The sequence below is a fragment of the Pipistrellus hanaki genome (assembly GCF_964339955.1).
Source record: "Pipistrellus hanaki genome assembly, chromosome: 9".
Classification (NCBI taxonomy): domain Eukaryota; kingdom Metazoa; phylum Chordata; class Mammalia; order Chiroptera; family Vespertilionidae; genus Pipistrellus; species Pipistrellus hanaki.
Window position 1 is genome coordinate 74,866,917 of NC_140511.1, and position 16,592 is coordinate 74,883,508.

The 16,592-nt window shown below is 44.2% G+C and overlaps 1 protein-coding gene across 11 annotated transcripts in view; it reads right to left on the reverse strand.

The window, feature by feature from the left end:
- QSER1 (glutamine and serine rich 1) overlaps window positions 1-15,563 on the reverse strand; it is a 58,214-nt gene extending 42,651 nt beyond the window's left edge. For 2 of the 11 annotated variants that reach the window (XM_084894523.1, XM_084894518.1), the window contains exons 1-3: window positions 14,838-15,533; window positions 1,241-1,353; window positions 679-840 (exon numbers count right to left, since the gene is read on the reverse strand). In XM_084894523.1, coding sequence (XP_084750649.1) covers window positions 679-840; window positions 1,241-1,353; window positions 14,838-15,019 — 457 coding nt within the window. In that variant the 5' untranslated portion in view covers window positions 15,020-15,533. Of the gene's footprint in view, window positions 1-678; window positions 841-1,240; window positions 1,354-5,233; window positions 5,296-12,960; window positions 13,062-14,837 lie in introns of those variants that run through there. The other 9 variants (XM_084894520.1, XM_084894521.1, XR_014795940.1 and 6 more) reach the window with 9 other exon arrangements.
- Window positions 15,564-16,592: the final 1,029 nt, after the last annotated feature.

The following is a 16,592-nucleotide window of genomic DNA, read 5'->3' on the forward strand; positions in this document are numbered from 1 at the left end:
TCTCGGGTTGCGGCTCCGTCCCCAGTTGGGGAGCATGCAGGAGGCAGCCAATCAATGATTCTCTTTCATCATTGATGTTTCTACCTCTCTATCCCTTTCTCTTCCTCTCTAAAATCAATAAAAAATATACTTAAAAAATATTTGCAACATAGCAAATATAATGAATATTGTAATAACTATGCCAGGTGAGCACTAGAATTATTAAAGTAATTACTTTGCAAATTATATAAATGTCTCATCACATGTTTTATACTCTTGAAATTAATATACAATAATATTGAATGTCAACTGTAATTGGGAAAGTAAGTAAATTTTGCTCTTACAAAAAAAGTTATATGTGGATTCTCAACTATGCAGGGGGTCAACATACCCCTAACACCCATTGTTCAAGGGTCAGCTGTACTTAAGTAGCCAGATAAAAACTTTATTTCTAGGGCTTATCTTTAATAATTATCTTCTTTCTTCAACTTGTTGGTTTTTATCAGAGTGCTAAAACTGAATTTCTGCTAGTAAAATTTATTGAATTTTGTCCACCTTAAAATTGTGAAAAATTCCAGGTTTTAAAGTTCACTGGGAAATCAATAATTAACTTCACTCTCGGCCACACTACCATAATGACAAGGTCCATACAAAGTATATTTTTACAAGACTTAAAAAATTCTGAAAACAAAGAATCACCTGTCTGCCAGGATGGAGCCCTGAATTGTGGTAAAAGAGAAGTTCCTGAAGAAGCAGCCTGAGCTGTTTGAGATTCAACAGAAGAGAGAAAGTTCATTACTGGAGATTCCTTAGTGTTAGTGCTGGCACTGTTCACACCAGTATCAAATATTCCAGAAAGACCTACATTTGAAGATAAAATATATCCCAAAGTAAAGATATTATTAATTTAAAATTATATTTCTGATCATATTTTAAAAAGGACTCTCTGAAATTTGATGTCGAAAGTTCTACAATCCTAAACTGTTTTATTTTGAAATAGAAACAAATATTAATTTGACTATGCATAGTTATAATTTAAAATCTATAAAGATGCATGAAAAAGATCTCCCAACTAATTAGTCATGTTTATATTCCTTATCAATAAAAGGCATAGCTTTTAATCTCATTTTTATTTTAAAATTTCCCATGACATTGTTATGTCCTGTGTACATATTCATAACCCAACATGTGAAAACTGATTTTTTTCCTTATTCACTAAATGTACACAGATTCATGTTATATTTCACAGGAGAATTTTTACCGGTTGGCTGAGGTGTGGTGGGATATCCAGGAAGTTGATGAGAGGCTGCAAAAGTCTGTTTCTGAAGGCGATTTGTTTCAGAGAGGGAGGGATGTCCTTCTTCAAAGCTTAAACTAGAGGATAATAAAAAGAAGTGACTAAAAACACAATGCTCAAACCATATGATCAAAAAATTTCTAAAAGAGCAATTGTCCAGGTAGCGGAAGTCTATAATAAACTCCTGATCTATAGACCAATAGATCAAGCACAGTCTGACAATAATGTCAAAATGGGGAAAGCACATTGAAAATATACAAGGAAGAAAAATGCACATAATATTTTCTTTACCTCAACTTTTACCTCCTACAAAGTCCTTTTACTGAGAGAGGTAAAATATGGTACAGTGGGAAGAGCAATATCCCAGAAAACAGGACAGCTGAATTCATTGCCCAAGCTCTACAACTGGCTTCCAGTGTGACTTCAACAAGCGATTCAATTACTGTCAGACTAATCTCCTTATCTGCATGACTAAGGGACTAGACAAGATAACTTCCAAGGTCACTCTAATTTTAACATCCTATATAATATCATTCAAATAAATTGATCATTAATATTATTTCCCAAAAGCTTGAAATTATATTTTGAGTCATTCAGAAAAAAATATTTTCTTCCCTTGATTTTTATTTTTAATATTTTAAACCCAGAGAAAAAACTAAAATAGTCTAATGAATAACCTACACACCTGTCACCTAAGATTCAATAATTGTTAACATATATGTATATATATGGCCCAGTACATGAAAATTTGTGGACTGGAGGGGGGGTCTCTCAGCCCAGCCTGCCCCCTCTCACAGTCCGGGAGCCCTCAGGGGCGGGAGGTGACCTGGCAATCAGCGGAAGCTGATGCCCCCATCACACCTCTACTGCTGGCAGTGCAAACTTCAGCCAGTCCTGGTTACCTGAGCCTCAGGTGGACCTGGGAGGCTGGACAGCCACCATCCTAGGATTGCCTGCGCCTTGAGCTGGCCCTGGGCAACTAGGCAGCCAACAGCCAAGGCTTGCCTGCACCTCAGGCAGGCGCTAGGCGGCTGGGGGACTGAGGAGACTGGGCGCTGCCATTTGGTAGGCATGGTAGTAAATTAGTGTATCTTTGAGGGCATGGTAGTAAATTAGTGTATTCACTTCTTATTGGCTGTTGGCGCTGCCATCTTTGCAACAGTGTGAGGGTCAATTTAGCATATTCCCTCTTTATTAGATTGGAGATATTTTTTTTTTTTAATTTAGCCACTTGAAAATAACTTGCAGACATCACACTATATCCTAATTCCTTCAGTTTTATCTCCTAGGAATAGAATATTCTCCTATATAACCAGTAGTAGACTTGAAGAACTTTAACAATAAGTCAATAATAGCATGTAATACAGAGGTCATAATTTCCCCTAATTATTAGCAAGATATTTGGAAATTTTAAAGCTTTTTCAATGTAGGATCCAATCAAATTCAAGAATGGCATTTGGTTGTATCTCTTTAAATAGTTTTAAAAAATACACACACACACACACACACACACTAGAGACCTGGTGCATGGGGGTCCCTCAGCCCAGCCTGTGCCCTCTCGCAATGCCTAAGCCAACAGTCGGACATCCTTAGCTCTGCTGTGGAGGCCGGAGAGGCTCCCATCACCACGGTTGCACTCACCAGGGACAGCTCCTGCGTGAGCATCTGCCCCCATCACAGCAAGCAGTCATTCTGCCCTTTGGTCGATTTACATATTAGCCTTTTATTATATAAGAAGATTTTTTATTGATTTCAGAAGGAGAGAGAAACATCAATGATGAGAACCATTGATTGCCTGACTTCTGTACACCTCCTTCAGGGGATCGAGTCTGCAACCGGGGTATTTGCCCTGACCTGGAATCAAACTCTGATCTCCTGGTTCATAGGTTGATGCTCAACCACTGAGCTAAGCTGGCCGGGCATGTCTCTTTAAATTTAGAACAGTGCCTCACCCTATCCTTAATCCCAGATCCCTCTGTCTTAATTTCATGACACAGAGTACTTAAACTGTATGCTATCCCAAATTCTGGACTGGTCTGATTGCTACCTCATGAGAAGTACATAGTGACGTTTTTTAATTATTGAATAATATGAGAACACACACAATGTCAATTTATATCATTATAGGTGATACTAAACTGAAAGGTAGTCAGATCTCTCCATCATATGCAATTTTGAGGTATTATTTTAAGGCTGTGTAAATATCTTGATCCCAAAAGCAATGATTTAGTTATCATTCACTCATGATCTTTAACTCAATTATTGAAGATTAGAAATGGTAAGTTTTTAATTATACCATTATTTCACATTTAAAAGTTAGCATTCTTCTGTAAAATAAAAATGAACCTTTTCTGCCCTGCCAGCATGGCTCAATGTTTGAGCATCAACCTATGAACCAGGAAACCAGGAGGTCACGGTTCCATTCCCGGTCAGGTTGTGGGCTTGATCCCCAGTGGGGGCACCAATGTCCTTCTTACATAATGATTCTCCAGGGGAGGCACCAATGATTCTCTCTCATCATTGATGTTCTCTCTCTCTCCCTCCCCTCTCCCTTTCTCTCTGAAGTCAATACACACACACACACACATACACACACACACACACACACACACACACACATATTTTTAATTTGTTTTTAATGAGCCTTTCCTGGATAGCAGCGGTTCACTGGAGAAAGCTGTCCTCTGCAGTGTGGGAGAATGACTCAGCACAGGAAACCAGGGTGGTTGCCCTCCAAGCTTCAACCCCAGATCCCCCAAACCCGTCTTCTTATTAACACAGTCCCAGTCCACTCTGCCTGGGCCCAAGGAACAATGGACTCTCCGTGGAGCCAGATCCCACTGACAGGTGGGGGCCTGGATCTCAAACAGGTACAACAGTGGACACTTTCAACTGTTCCAGAAGAAACCTGCTTCTGTTGCCAGAGACAGAACACACCCTGCCCTCTCTCAGAAGCAGAGTCAGAGAGGTTTCACAATGTGGACAGTGTGGCTCCTCACTGAGGAATCTGAGCCTTGCTTTTCATATATGAGGAGGAAGGAAGGCCTGCGGTGGGAAGGATACTCTCAGTGGGAGGACTTCCTGGAGGGAGAAGAATCAGGAGGCTCCCAGGAGTGTGCCCTCTGGCTCTTCTGAGAAAACCCGGATGGAGCCCTGAGTTTTCAGCACTTGTGGACCTGGCATGAATCAGAGAGAGCCAGCCAACCCAAGTCAGTGAGTGAGTGGTGAGCGGCAGTGAAGGGACTCGTGAGCATCAAGGGTGTATTTCACAGGATTGCAGGGAGAACTTACAGCCAGGTCTTCAGGACAAATAGATTCCTGACCTCTTCCTCTTTGTAAAAGTGCTCATTTTTTTTTTTTTTTTTTTTTTTAACAAGGAATTAGAAGATTTTCAGTTTTTTAAAAGAACCTTTACAAAGCCCTTGCAAAATCTCCACTGGAGTGGTATTTCTTATCCATGAGAGTGAGTACTCTCCAGACGGGGGACACTGGTCAGTTTTATTACACAGACAGAAACTGAAGCCAAGCATCACTGTTTTGATCCTGACATTGACTCAGTACCAGCAGGAAATTCTATGTCCTTATACACCTGTAGGTCTGCTAGAAGGTTGCAGTGGGAGCCACTGAGTCAACATTGTCAAGGGGGCTTTCTCTCTTAGCCCTGATGGCAGCTCTAAGCAGGATTCTTGCCTTAGAACAGTTTGGTTTCCCTGAGCATAAAATCAGGATCATTTTACCATTCCTTCCTTAGAGAGGTCAGTGGGCCACCAGCTGCTGCAGAGCTGTGGGCTGCCCACTCCAGAGCCATTTCCTCCTCGCTACCTGGGTGGCAGAGCCTTGATTGGGTTGCCCTCTTCTTAGGGTTATGTCCTTTTTAGGACCGGACCGTGGGCTCCACCCAGCTCTTTGCTGGGCGACTCTTTGCTAGAGTAGGCTATTGTGGGGGCCTCGTCTTACCTGGAGATTGGTAAGTGCTGGGTGGGTTGTGCTGATTCTGGCCAATGAAGCCTGGGATACGTCTGATGAGGGACATGAGACAGGATACCGTGAGCAAACGGGAATGGCAAAGGGAGAAAATAGAGAGAACCTGAGTCCTCAATGACATTTTTCAGCTGCTCATGTAAGTAAATAATCTTGGATCATTTCTACTTTGGAAGCTCTTATTGTGAGAGGGAATGATTTGTCCCTGTTGCCCAGGGCCACTTGGCTGGGTTTCTGTTATTGAATCTTGCTAACAGGCAAATGAATCTCCTCTGCAGCATCTATACTTGCCTTCCTGCTTGGAGAGCACTTGGGAGAAGGTATCACCAAGAAAAGGCCCCCTCCGAGGGCAGCTCTTAAACCAGAGCCTTTCAAACCAGGACGTGAGGCAGGGAGGAGGAGAGGCACACCCCACGCCCCCACAGGAATGGGGCACCAGGACTAAAGCCACCACCCAAGGAGCTGAAATACACTTGACTTCCCATCTCCAACTTTGGAATTCATGGGAACTTTTCATTCTATTTCCTAACATTTTTTTCTTCACATATGACTGATATTTCTGATATTTTTCCTACTTTCTAGTTAAATGATTTAACCCCACCCCCAGCCCCGCTCAGCACGTTGTCCACATAAAGCACTTGTGCACGGCCCCCGGCTGCATGCCACAGGTGGTCCCAGTGTGTGGGTAGCACATGCCAAGGTCCACACAGCGATTGTTGTAAACACAAAAGGGGAGAGAGCAGTAGAAGGCACCTTCGGGGATGTAGCAACTTTCGCCCCCCCTGAATCCTCGGCCTGGAAAGTCTGGGCAGGCGGTGGTGACAGAAGCCTAGCAAAGACCGCATTCCTGCTCAGGTGAGGTCTGTGCGGGTGAATTCCCAGGTTGCATGAAAAGGGCCCAGGCATCACAGCTGAGAGCTCAAACCTGCCCCAGGCCATTGTTCAACAGCAGGGACGGTGTCCCTTCCACTGGGCCTCAGCAACCCTGGCTGGCTGTGGTTCAAAGCAAAAGGATGAATCACTGACCTTTTCTTGGGTAATTTTCCTGTCTCCCCGCAACCCAGACTGGCCCCTCTGTGTGAACTCTCCTTTCGTGAAAGTCCCTAGAACGTCAGCTTGGGGAGGCCAGGACTTTGCCTGTGCTGGCCCCTGCTGGCTTCCCAGGGCTCAGAATTGTCTGGCGCCTCGTGTGTTTCATAAGTGTTTCTGAATGACTAACTCTGATGTGTTTGGATTAGGGATGCTTTAAAGGCTGCACTACAGTGGGAGAGAGGAAAGCGCCCAGTGCATCTGGACTCTGAACAGAGTTTAAATGGCAGGAATAGAGAGAATAAGTGAAGATGGAGTCTTGGACGCAGGAGGAAGCTGCTGGAAAAGGCAGGGGTCCCCACTCAAGTTCTCCAGAACCATGTGAGAGAACACAACTCATCTTTACTGGCGTGGGAACTTCTGCTGGCTTGGGTCCAGGGTCCCGGCCAGGCAATGCTCTGTGGGCCCAGGACAGAACTGGGCTCCATCCCCTTAGCAACCTACTCACGGCCTGGCCAGGACTGAATCTGATGACAAGATTGTCCTTGGTCCCTGTTCCATTACCGGAAAATTTCCAGGGGTGGTTTCCAGATCCTGTGGTTGTGAGTTATTCCCAGAGACAAGAGGTGGGGGGTAGTCTGTTAGGCTCAAACACATCCTTCTAACATAAGAAGTCTTAGGCTCACCTTGTTCCTTTTCCTGGATCAGAACTGAAATCAATCATTTCTACTCGGAGCCTTGTTAGTGGGCACTGGCATTTAGAAATCAAGATCTGGGTGTAAGGTGTGTTTGATGCCTGAGGTTTCATTTGCTTTTAGGCCCTTTTGGTGGACAAAGCTAGTCTTTTAAAATACATGAGTTCATACTGACAACTCTCATTCAAATCTAATATAGTATTCCTCATCTTCCCTAATTTCACATATATATCTCCCTTTTCAAAAATTGAATCCTCATTCACAACTACATCAATATATTTCTCACTAGCTCTATTTGAAAATAGTATAATGTAACCACTACCAAAAACAAATCTACTAAGTAAAAGGTATTTCTTCATACTGCTTTCTGTCCCAAGATTATATCCCACTAAGTGTATACAGTTACTAATATATTACTTTTGAATCAGAATACTGATTCAAAAGTAATATATTTCTGTTATTACTACCTTATTAATTACTTGTAGGAATTACAGTTTGTTTGTTTGAAGATTCAATTTTAGGATTATTTTAAAGTCTTTTTTTGTTGTTGTTAATCATCACCTGAGGATATTTTCCCCTTTATTTTTAAAGAGAGTGGAAGGGAAGAGGAGAGACACATAGAGAGAAGCATCAATGTGAGAGAAACACATCAACAGGTTGCCTCTCACACGCACCGACCAGGGCCGGGTATTAAGCCTGCAACCAAGGTACACGCCATTGACCAAAATCGAACTAAGGATCCTTCAATCTGTAAGCAACACTCCATCCACTGAGCCAAACCAACTAGGGCATAAAAATCTTTTTTTAACTTTAAAAATAAATTTTATTAAGGTATAATTTACACACAGTCAAGTACACCATTTTTAAAAATATTCACCTGAGGATATGTTTTTATTGATTTTAGGGAGAGAGGAAGAGAAAAAGAGAGAGAGAGAGAGAGAGAGAAGAGAGAGAGAGAGAGAGACTGATGTGAAATAGAAACATCCATAAATCGGCTGCCTCCGGTACTCCCAACCTAGATATGTGCCCTGACCAGAATCGAACCCACAACCTTTTGGTGTATGGGTGATGTTCTAACTAACTGAGCCACCTGACCAGGGCAAGTACACTTATTTTGATAAATACATACACCAATATAATCACAATCCTAACCAACTTTTCCTTCACAACAAAAGGTTTCTCACGACTATTTGCAATCAAATACCTTTTTCATCCCATCCCCAGACAGCCACTGATAAACCTAAAGCCTATATTCTTTTGTGTCTGGCACTTTTCATTCAACATGTTTTTGAGATAAATTCATGGTGTTACATACATGAATAATTCATTCCTTTTCAATGAGTTGTATGAATACTAGTATATCATAACGTGTTTATCTAGTCACCTGATGGACATTTGGGTTGTTTCCAGTTAGGGACTACTATGAATAAACAAACCTGCTTTGAACATTTGTATACAAGTTTTTTGTGGACATACGTTTTCATTTCTCTAAGTTAAATATTTGGAGTGGGATTACTAGGTAAGAAGATAAGTGCATGTGCTATTTATTTCACATTACCATTAACAATGAATGATGAATGAATATCCCATTTGTTTTATATTCTTTTCTCTCTCTCTTTTTTTTTTAATATATTTTATTGATTTTGTACAGAAAGAGGAAGAGAGAGGGACAGAGAGTTAGGAACATCGATGAGAGAGAGTCATCGATCAGCTGCCTCTTGCACACCCCCTTCTGGGGATGTGCCCGCAACCAAGGTACATGCCCTTGACCGGAATCGAACCTGGGACCTTTCAGTCCCCAAGCCGATGCTCTATCCATTGAGCCAAACTGGTTTTGGCTGTTTTATATTCTTTTGACCATTTGAACTTTTCAGTCTTCTTAACTTTAAACATTTTAAGTAGGTAGAGGTATCTCATTGTGGTTTAATTTGCATTTCCCTAATAACAAATGCTGAGGAGCATCTTTTTATATTTTTATAGGCTATTCTTTTAGTTTCCCTTGTGAACTTTGTTTAAATTAATTAAACTGATTACTCTAAGAAAAGAAAAAAAAGTGGTGGTTAGCTGTCTTATTGGTTTGTAAGAGGTGTGTATGTGTATTATATAAAGTCTATGACAAGGACTTGAGATTTTCCTCTGGAGAAACATTGGGAGGTTTTAAGCAGGGTAATGACATCGCCTAATTTATATTTTGAAATATTAAACCTGACTGTTGCATGCTTAATAACCACTAGAAAAGCTAAGGTGGAAGGAAGAAAAGCAAAAGGAGGCACCTGAGACAGTCCATGTGGGAAACCATGGGCATGGAGAGCAGATCAGCAGGATTCACTGAGGGAGTGGATATGGAAGGAAAGAAATGAATCACAGATGGCTCCCACCTTTTAGGCCCGAGATGCAATAAAAGGTGATAGTATTTACTGAGGTGGGAAAGATCAGAGAACCAGGTTTGTGGTTAGGCTGATATCCATGTTTTGGACATATTTGTTTGAAACACCTCTTCAGTATTCACGTGGAGATAATAGTAAGCAACTAGGTATGAATCTAGAGATATAAATTTGAAAGTCATTGATATACAGGGTAGCTTCACTTTGGATGACTTAGGAGACTACGATAGTTATCCGAGTGAAAAATAACAGTACCTTGAATCAGGGTGGAGTAGTGGGAACAGAAAAAAAGTAGACAATTTCAATATATATTTAAGAGATAAAAAAAAGTAGTAGCACACACAACTCCCAGGTTCTGGCCTGAGCAAGTAGGGGGAGAGAGGTGTGCCTGAGATGGACCTCAATATACAAACAAGAGGTGGGGTGAGTGGGGTAAGCATGAGCTCTTTACTGAATGCCCATTACATACTCAAGTAAAAGCTCAGAGAGAGGTAACTGGATATGGACTGGATGCTCAGAAGAGGGCTGGGCTTTAGCCACATGTATCCCCAGAGATGATATTTAAAGCCATAAGCATGGAGGTTATGTCCTTAGGAGAAAGCACAAAATGAACAAGAAATCGTATCAGTCCCAAGACCTGAGGAAATGACAACATGTAGAGATTAAAATAGTAAGGACTAGCAGAAACCGGTTTGGTTCAGTGGATAGAGCGTCAGCCTGCGGACTGAAAGGTCCCAGGTTCGATTCCGGTCAAGGGCATGTACCTTGGTTGCAGGCACATCCCCAGTAGGGGGTGTGCAAGAGGCAGCTGATCTATGATTCTCTCGTCAATGTTTCTAACTCTCTATCCCTCTCCCTTCTTCTCTGTAAAAAAATCAATAAAATATATTTTTTTTTTAAAGCAAAGATTGAAAAAAAAATAGTAAAGACTAATGAAAACTAGAGAAAAGCAGTGGGCCAGAGAGGGAAATACAGTGCTATAGAAATGAAAGGAAGCTTGTTTCAATTAGGGGGGGGAAAGGTAATGGTGACAAAGAACCTCGAAGTAAATATATTAATAATGGTTAGGTTTCCAGGCCAGCTACAGAAGCTCATTTAACCATAATATAGGTAGATATATCTTACCATGAAGTAGTTAAGTACAGTAATTAAACATGCAGGCTCCAGATCCACAATGCCCAGGTTAAATCCCAGCTCCACTACTTACTAGCTATGTGTCTCTAAGTATATTAATGTTTCTATGCCTTGGCTTCTATTTTCACTAAAAGAAAGTAAAAATAATACGTTCCTCAAAAGATTGCTGGAGGATCAAATTGTGTGCATGTGTACTAGCACATCACTTAGAACAGTCAGTAGCTAGCACATTAGTTGCTCAGTAAATAATAGTTACTATTACTTACAACATTATTTCTATGGGAAAATACTTTTTGAACAACAGAAATTTATTTAAAATAACCTTAGTGCCGAAACTGGTTTGGCTCAGTGAATAGAGCGTCAGCCTTTGGACTGAAAGGTCCTAGGTTTGATTCCGGTCAAGGGCATATATATTAGTTGTGGGCACATCCCCAGTAGAGGGTGTGCAGGAGGCAGCTGATTGATGTTTCTCTCTCATCAATGTTTCTAGCTCTCTATCCCTCTTCCTTCCTCTATAAAAAATCAATAAATATATATTAAAATAAAATAACCTTAGTAATTTGGGATTGTCCTTACTCCTCATAAATTGTGATCTTACAAGGTCTTTTTCAAAAGCATTGAGGAAGCTCTAGCTTTAAAACTTATTCAAAAAGTCCTTAATATAGTAGCTGACAATTTTTAGAGAAGCTAATCATTAACACACTCATTACACATGCTATAATCAGAAAGAACTTACTAGGAAATTCTAAAAACTGGTGGCAAAAAAACCACACAAAAACAACCCCGGACTGTTTCAAGTTAGAAAGGCAAAAAAAAACAAATATAAATCATTGTAAAATAAAATATTTCCATTTAGTCACTTTCTGGTGCATATTCAAATACAAACATCCATCATCACCATGATAAAACTGCTATCTCTTCCTGTTCAGTACAAAATATAAATAATAGAGAAAAGGCAGCAGGCCTGCAGCTTCCTAATGTCATCTTATTTCCAAAAGCATGTGAAGGTATTTATAGTATCTAAAATAGTCCCACAGCTGAAACTGGTTTGGCTCAGTGGATAGAGCGTCAGCCTGCGGACTGAAAGGTCCCGGGTTCGATTCCGGTCAAGGGCATGTACCTTGGTTGTGGGCACATCCCCAATAGGGGGTGTGCAAGAGGCAGCTGATCGATGTTTCTCTCTCATAGATGTTTCTCTCTATCCCTCTCCCTTCCTCTCTGTAAAAAATCAATAAAATAGCCGGGACCGGTTTGGCTCAGTGGATAGAGCATCAGCCTGCGGACTGAAAGGTCGCGGGATCGATTCCGGTCAAGGGCATGTACCTTGGTTGTAGGCGCATCCCCAGTAGGGGGTGTGCAAGAAGCAGCTGGTCGATGATTCTCTCTCATTGATGTTTCTAACTCTCTATCCCTCTCTCTTCCTCTCTGTGAAAAATCAATAAAAAAATATATTTTAAAAAAATCAATAAAATATATTTTTAAAATATAATAAATAAAAATAAAATAGTCCCACAAAAAATACTTCCAATTCCATAGCGATAGGCAAAAATATGCTCATTTGGTCCCTAAAACCAACTGAGAAAAGCACAAATAAATGGAGAATAATATGAACAGTTCTTACCCCTGAACTTCCATGTACCTAGACTGTATTGTTTTAGAAACATTCAGAAATCTCCATTTACACCCTATTTTAAGGTAAAATGCTGGTGTTTCCCTTTAGCTCTTTATTTTTCAATGGTTAAAACAACAGAAATACCTATGTCTGATGGAGCGGCTATATCAAAAAAGCATTACTCTAAACTCATGAAAAATTATTTACCATGCTTTTCGCTATCAATGATGAAAATGTCCCATTTCAGGACCAAGCAGACAGAGAGTAGGCTGTTAGATGCCATGCCAGTAATAACTGAATGTCATTATCATCTGTAAGCTTCTGAATAGTTACTAGGAATGAGGTGACAGACAAGCTAATTCTTTCTGGATATGTATCCATATTACATCATCACAACTAATACTCATTTGCACCTTCCAGAAGAAAGGGCCACAAAGGGAAACAAAAACATTCAACTGATAACCTGAATTAGGAAAATGCTCTTTAAAATGTTACAAAAATATGAATAGGCTTCAGAAAATGCAGAATACCGAAAGACTTAAGGGCATTATTTCGGATTTAGTATTTTCTCTATAAGTGAAATGAAAGAGGGAATCGCAGTTTGAGGGATAAAACGAGGTACAATGAAGTGTGTGCAGCCCTGTACAGATGGCCTGATCCTAACACAAGACGTTAACAAAGCCAGTTGGTGGGGGAGGGGGAAAGCCTGCATTTTCTATGCTATAATTTTGCTGACCCCATCCCCAGAATATACTTTAAGGGGGGGACTTAGCACTTAAAAATCAATAACTTCCAATAAACAGAGAATAAATTTATTTTAGATTATGTGTTCCAAATGAATCTACTTACTGTTTTCAAATGTGTTTGGGAAGTCATTCTTTGTTATTTTGATAAACAACATTTGGAAAATATGACAAGTAGATTTAGTTTCTTGCCTCAGAAGTATTCTGCTAAAAGAAATAACAGAAATAACTAGATAGCATTTACCTAAGAAAACATTTTTTTTTCATTTAAAACAAAAAATGCTGCGCAAATACCTATCATTGCTGTACACTGAAGAGAAAGTAATTTTAATTTATAAATTATCATTTTTCAATGCAAAAGCTACTTGAAAAATGATAGTCAAATAAGCACCAAAATAATAATAGTCATCGGAAAAGGTACCAAACATCTTTTCATAAAACTCCTTAAAATGGTTTAAATTGTAAAAGTTATGACTGTTTATGACTATTTATTCCAGCATTTAAGTATTTATCTCCAAATTGGCACATCCCTTCTTTTTTTTTTTTTAATCTCAGTTCTTTTAAGCAAAGGCCCTAAAATTTTCAAAGGAAGCTTATTTCCCTTTTCTTGAACCAGATCTTTCTCAATTTCTCATAATCATCCCAAGGAACTATCTAAAGACAAAGATCCAGCTGATCTTCAGACCTATTTCCAAAATCGTGGACGTGGGAATTTTCATAAAAACAAAGACAACCTAGAAGAACCCTGTAAAGTGTAAAGTTAAAAAAAAAAAAAAAAAAAAGTTCACTTCTGTCTTGCCAATAATGAAGAAATCTGATGAGACAAAGCCACGACGCTTCCTGTCCGTAGTTGAGGATGAAGTCATTAGCAACCCAGGATTCCCGACCCCGGTCCTCGGAAGCTGCACCTACCCTCCCGGAGTCAGCATTGTTCAGCGGAGAGGTTTTAAAACACCCCGCTCCCCGATCACCCCAGCCAGACCACGCCTTCCCGTTATCATTCAAATGACCGTTGCACAAAGTGGCTCTACCGCGCGTCTCCCGCGAGCTTCGCTATCTAATAAGAGTCGGCATTTCAGATTCCCCGGGCTACGCTAGAGAGCAGCGATGAACTCTTAACCCCGCGCCACAATCATGACCGGAGCTCCAGAAGCCGAAATGGAGAAGAAGCATGCTCCTCCCGCTCTTCGACCTTTACGGCCTGCACGGAAGCCCCCCTCCAGCTTCTTCCCAACTTTTGGTCTCCCCAAGACACACAGAGATAGATCCCTTACTTCTGCTCCGGGGGAAAGGGAAGAAGCCCGGAGAGTAACTTGGAACGCGTGGAAGAGAAAGAGCCCGGTGGCGGCCAGCACTGCAAACATATGTCACCCAGCTCGGCGCGGCGTGCGCGCGCCCCCGGGACCCCTCCCGGGGCCCCACGCCCCGGGGGTTCTCCCGCAGCCCAACCCTCCCGGGGCCCCCCATGTCAGCGACCCGGCTCGGCGCCTCTTCCCCTCCGATCGCCCCCACCCTCACACGGCCAGGCCCCCCAAGACCACATTGTCGGTCCTAATACAATGGAATGTCACAGCCCCGAACTCCTCGGAGGTCCCCCCCGCCCCAAACCCTCACCCCCGAGGCACTCTCGGGTCCCCATGAGCCGAGTTCAGCCACGAACCCAAACTTCACCATGTGAGCGCCCAGGCAGCACCGGGAGGTGACGGAACCCAGAATCCCGCCCAGCCCTCCTACCACCGTCCCCCCAACTAGTCCCGGGCGCGAACCCCGCACCGGGCGCTCCCACCCACCCCCGAGGCCACCGCAGGGGAGCCCTCGGCCGCCTCCTGGGCGGGGGGTGGGAGGGGAGGGGAGGGAGACGCGTGGGGGGCTCCCCGCCCGGCCCGGCCCGGACCCTTGGGCGGTGCTGCAAAGGGGCGAAGGCCCCGGACGCATCCCCGGCCTTTCCCGGCCCACCGATGCCCCGCCGCCCACCCTCCCTACCTGGCCTTGAGGCTGGGGCTGCTGCAGCCGCCGCCGCTGGTGCTGGCGGCCGCCGCGGCGCGGGGCTCGTAGGCCCAGGCGGGGGCGGGGGGCGGCGCGGGGGCGCTGGCGGCGGCGGCGGGGGGCGCGGGCGGCGGCGGCGGCGGGTCGGCGAAGCCGGAGGTCGCGTAGTTCCTGTCCATCGTGCGGGCGGCGGAGGAAGGGCGGGCGGCGGCGGGGGCTCCTCCAGGGCCCCGAGTGAGGGGAGTGGGAGGGGTGGAGGGGGTGGGGAGGAGGACGAGAGGGAGGCGGCGGCGGGAGCTGCCCCCTCACATGGCCCCGGCGGCGGCGGGCGGGCGGAGGGCGCGCTGGCCAGTCGGCGCCTGGGGATCCCGGGCCGCGGCGCGCGGCGAGGCCCCGCGGGGGTCAGGGGAGCGGCGGCCCCCGCGGCCCGGGCTGGCGGCGGCGGCTGCGCCCCATGTTGGTGGATTTCCCAGGATGCACCGCCGCCGCCCCGCCTCCCGCCCGGCGCCCCGCGCTCGCCGCTCGCGGCCGAGCGGGCTGCCCGCGAGGCCTCCGCCGCCGCCGCCTCCGGAGGGCTAACGTGGGGGTGAAGGCCCGAGGCCTCCCGGCCCCGCCGGCTCTGGGGGCCGGAGGGCGCCCGCCAGCCGTACCCGCGGGCCGCGAGCGCCCCGGCGTCGGCTCCTCCAGGGGAAGCGGTCCGCGCCCCGCTCCCCGCGTGGGCAGGGGCCGCGCCTGGTGTTCGCGCCGCGAAGGATGGGAGGGGGTGTGTTGGGTGGAAACCAGGGAGGAGGCTGCAGAGGGGGGACTGGCACGCGTTGCCCGGAGTTCGTTGTTTGGTCCTTGGAATTATTTTGAGTGACCCAGATACTCAGCCCCCACACCCGTCTTCTTTCCCCGCGCCCAGTCCCAGGCCGGGGCCAGCTGAGCTGAGTTCTGCAGTTCCGTTCACTCCCTTCCTGCCCCGAGCTGCCGGGTTAGGGGACCCTTTTCCTGCTGTTAGGGGGGGGGGGGGGGGGGATTTCTATTTAAGGAGATTCACATTCAAATGTATTATTTACTTTCAATCCTCCATGAAAGGACCCTTCCCAGGGGTTCTTATTAACTGTCCCCACCCCCCACCTAGGGGACTTTCTCATTCTGGGTTTTAGAATCTTCTGTCCCAGGATAGATAGTGCCTCTTCATTAATTAATCCAGCTACCTTCTGGATGGCTTTAATTACAATGAATTTAAACTCACTGTGCACGTTCTGTGTTGGAGTTTTTTGTTTGAGGCTTGGAAACCCAGCAGGACTCTTTACCCAAGCATTTGCTCTCTGTTTTGTGCACGGCAACTTTATTATTTAATTATTGTTGTGCATGAGCTGTGTTTCTTCTACCCTAGTAGTGAGATTTGGGGAAGATAGAAAACATCCATCGTTCGGTCGTGAAGGCATAAAGTAAAAGTTAAAAATAAAAGTAAGGTTTATATTGATTGGCCATCGCCCTTAAAAATCAATACTGGTTTAACACCTATTATGTGCTTAGCACAGAAATCTATCCTCAAGATAAGCCTAACATAAAAGTTTAAGCAAATCAGGCGGGCGTAGTTGAAGAGCCAATAAACTTGATACACTATCTCCAATCACCATTTTAAAGGCAGTTTAAACTTTGGTGATACCGGGTATTGGATTAGCTACTTCTTTTGAGATTAATTTTGTCCTGAGAGATTGTTTTCCTCCTGGCGCCTACAGCCCTTTGTTCCTATTCACCCCT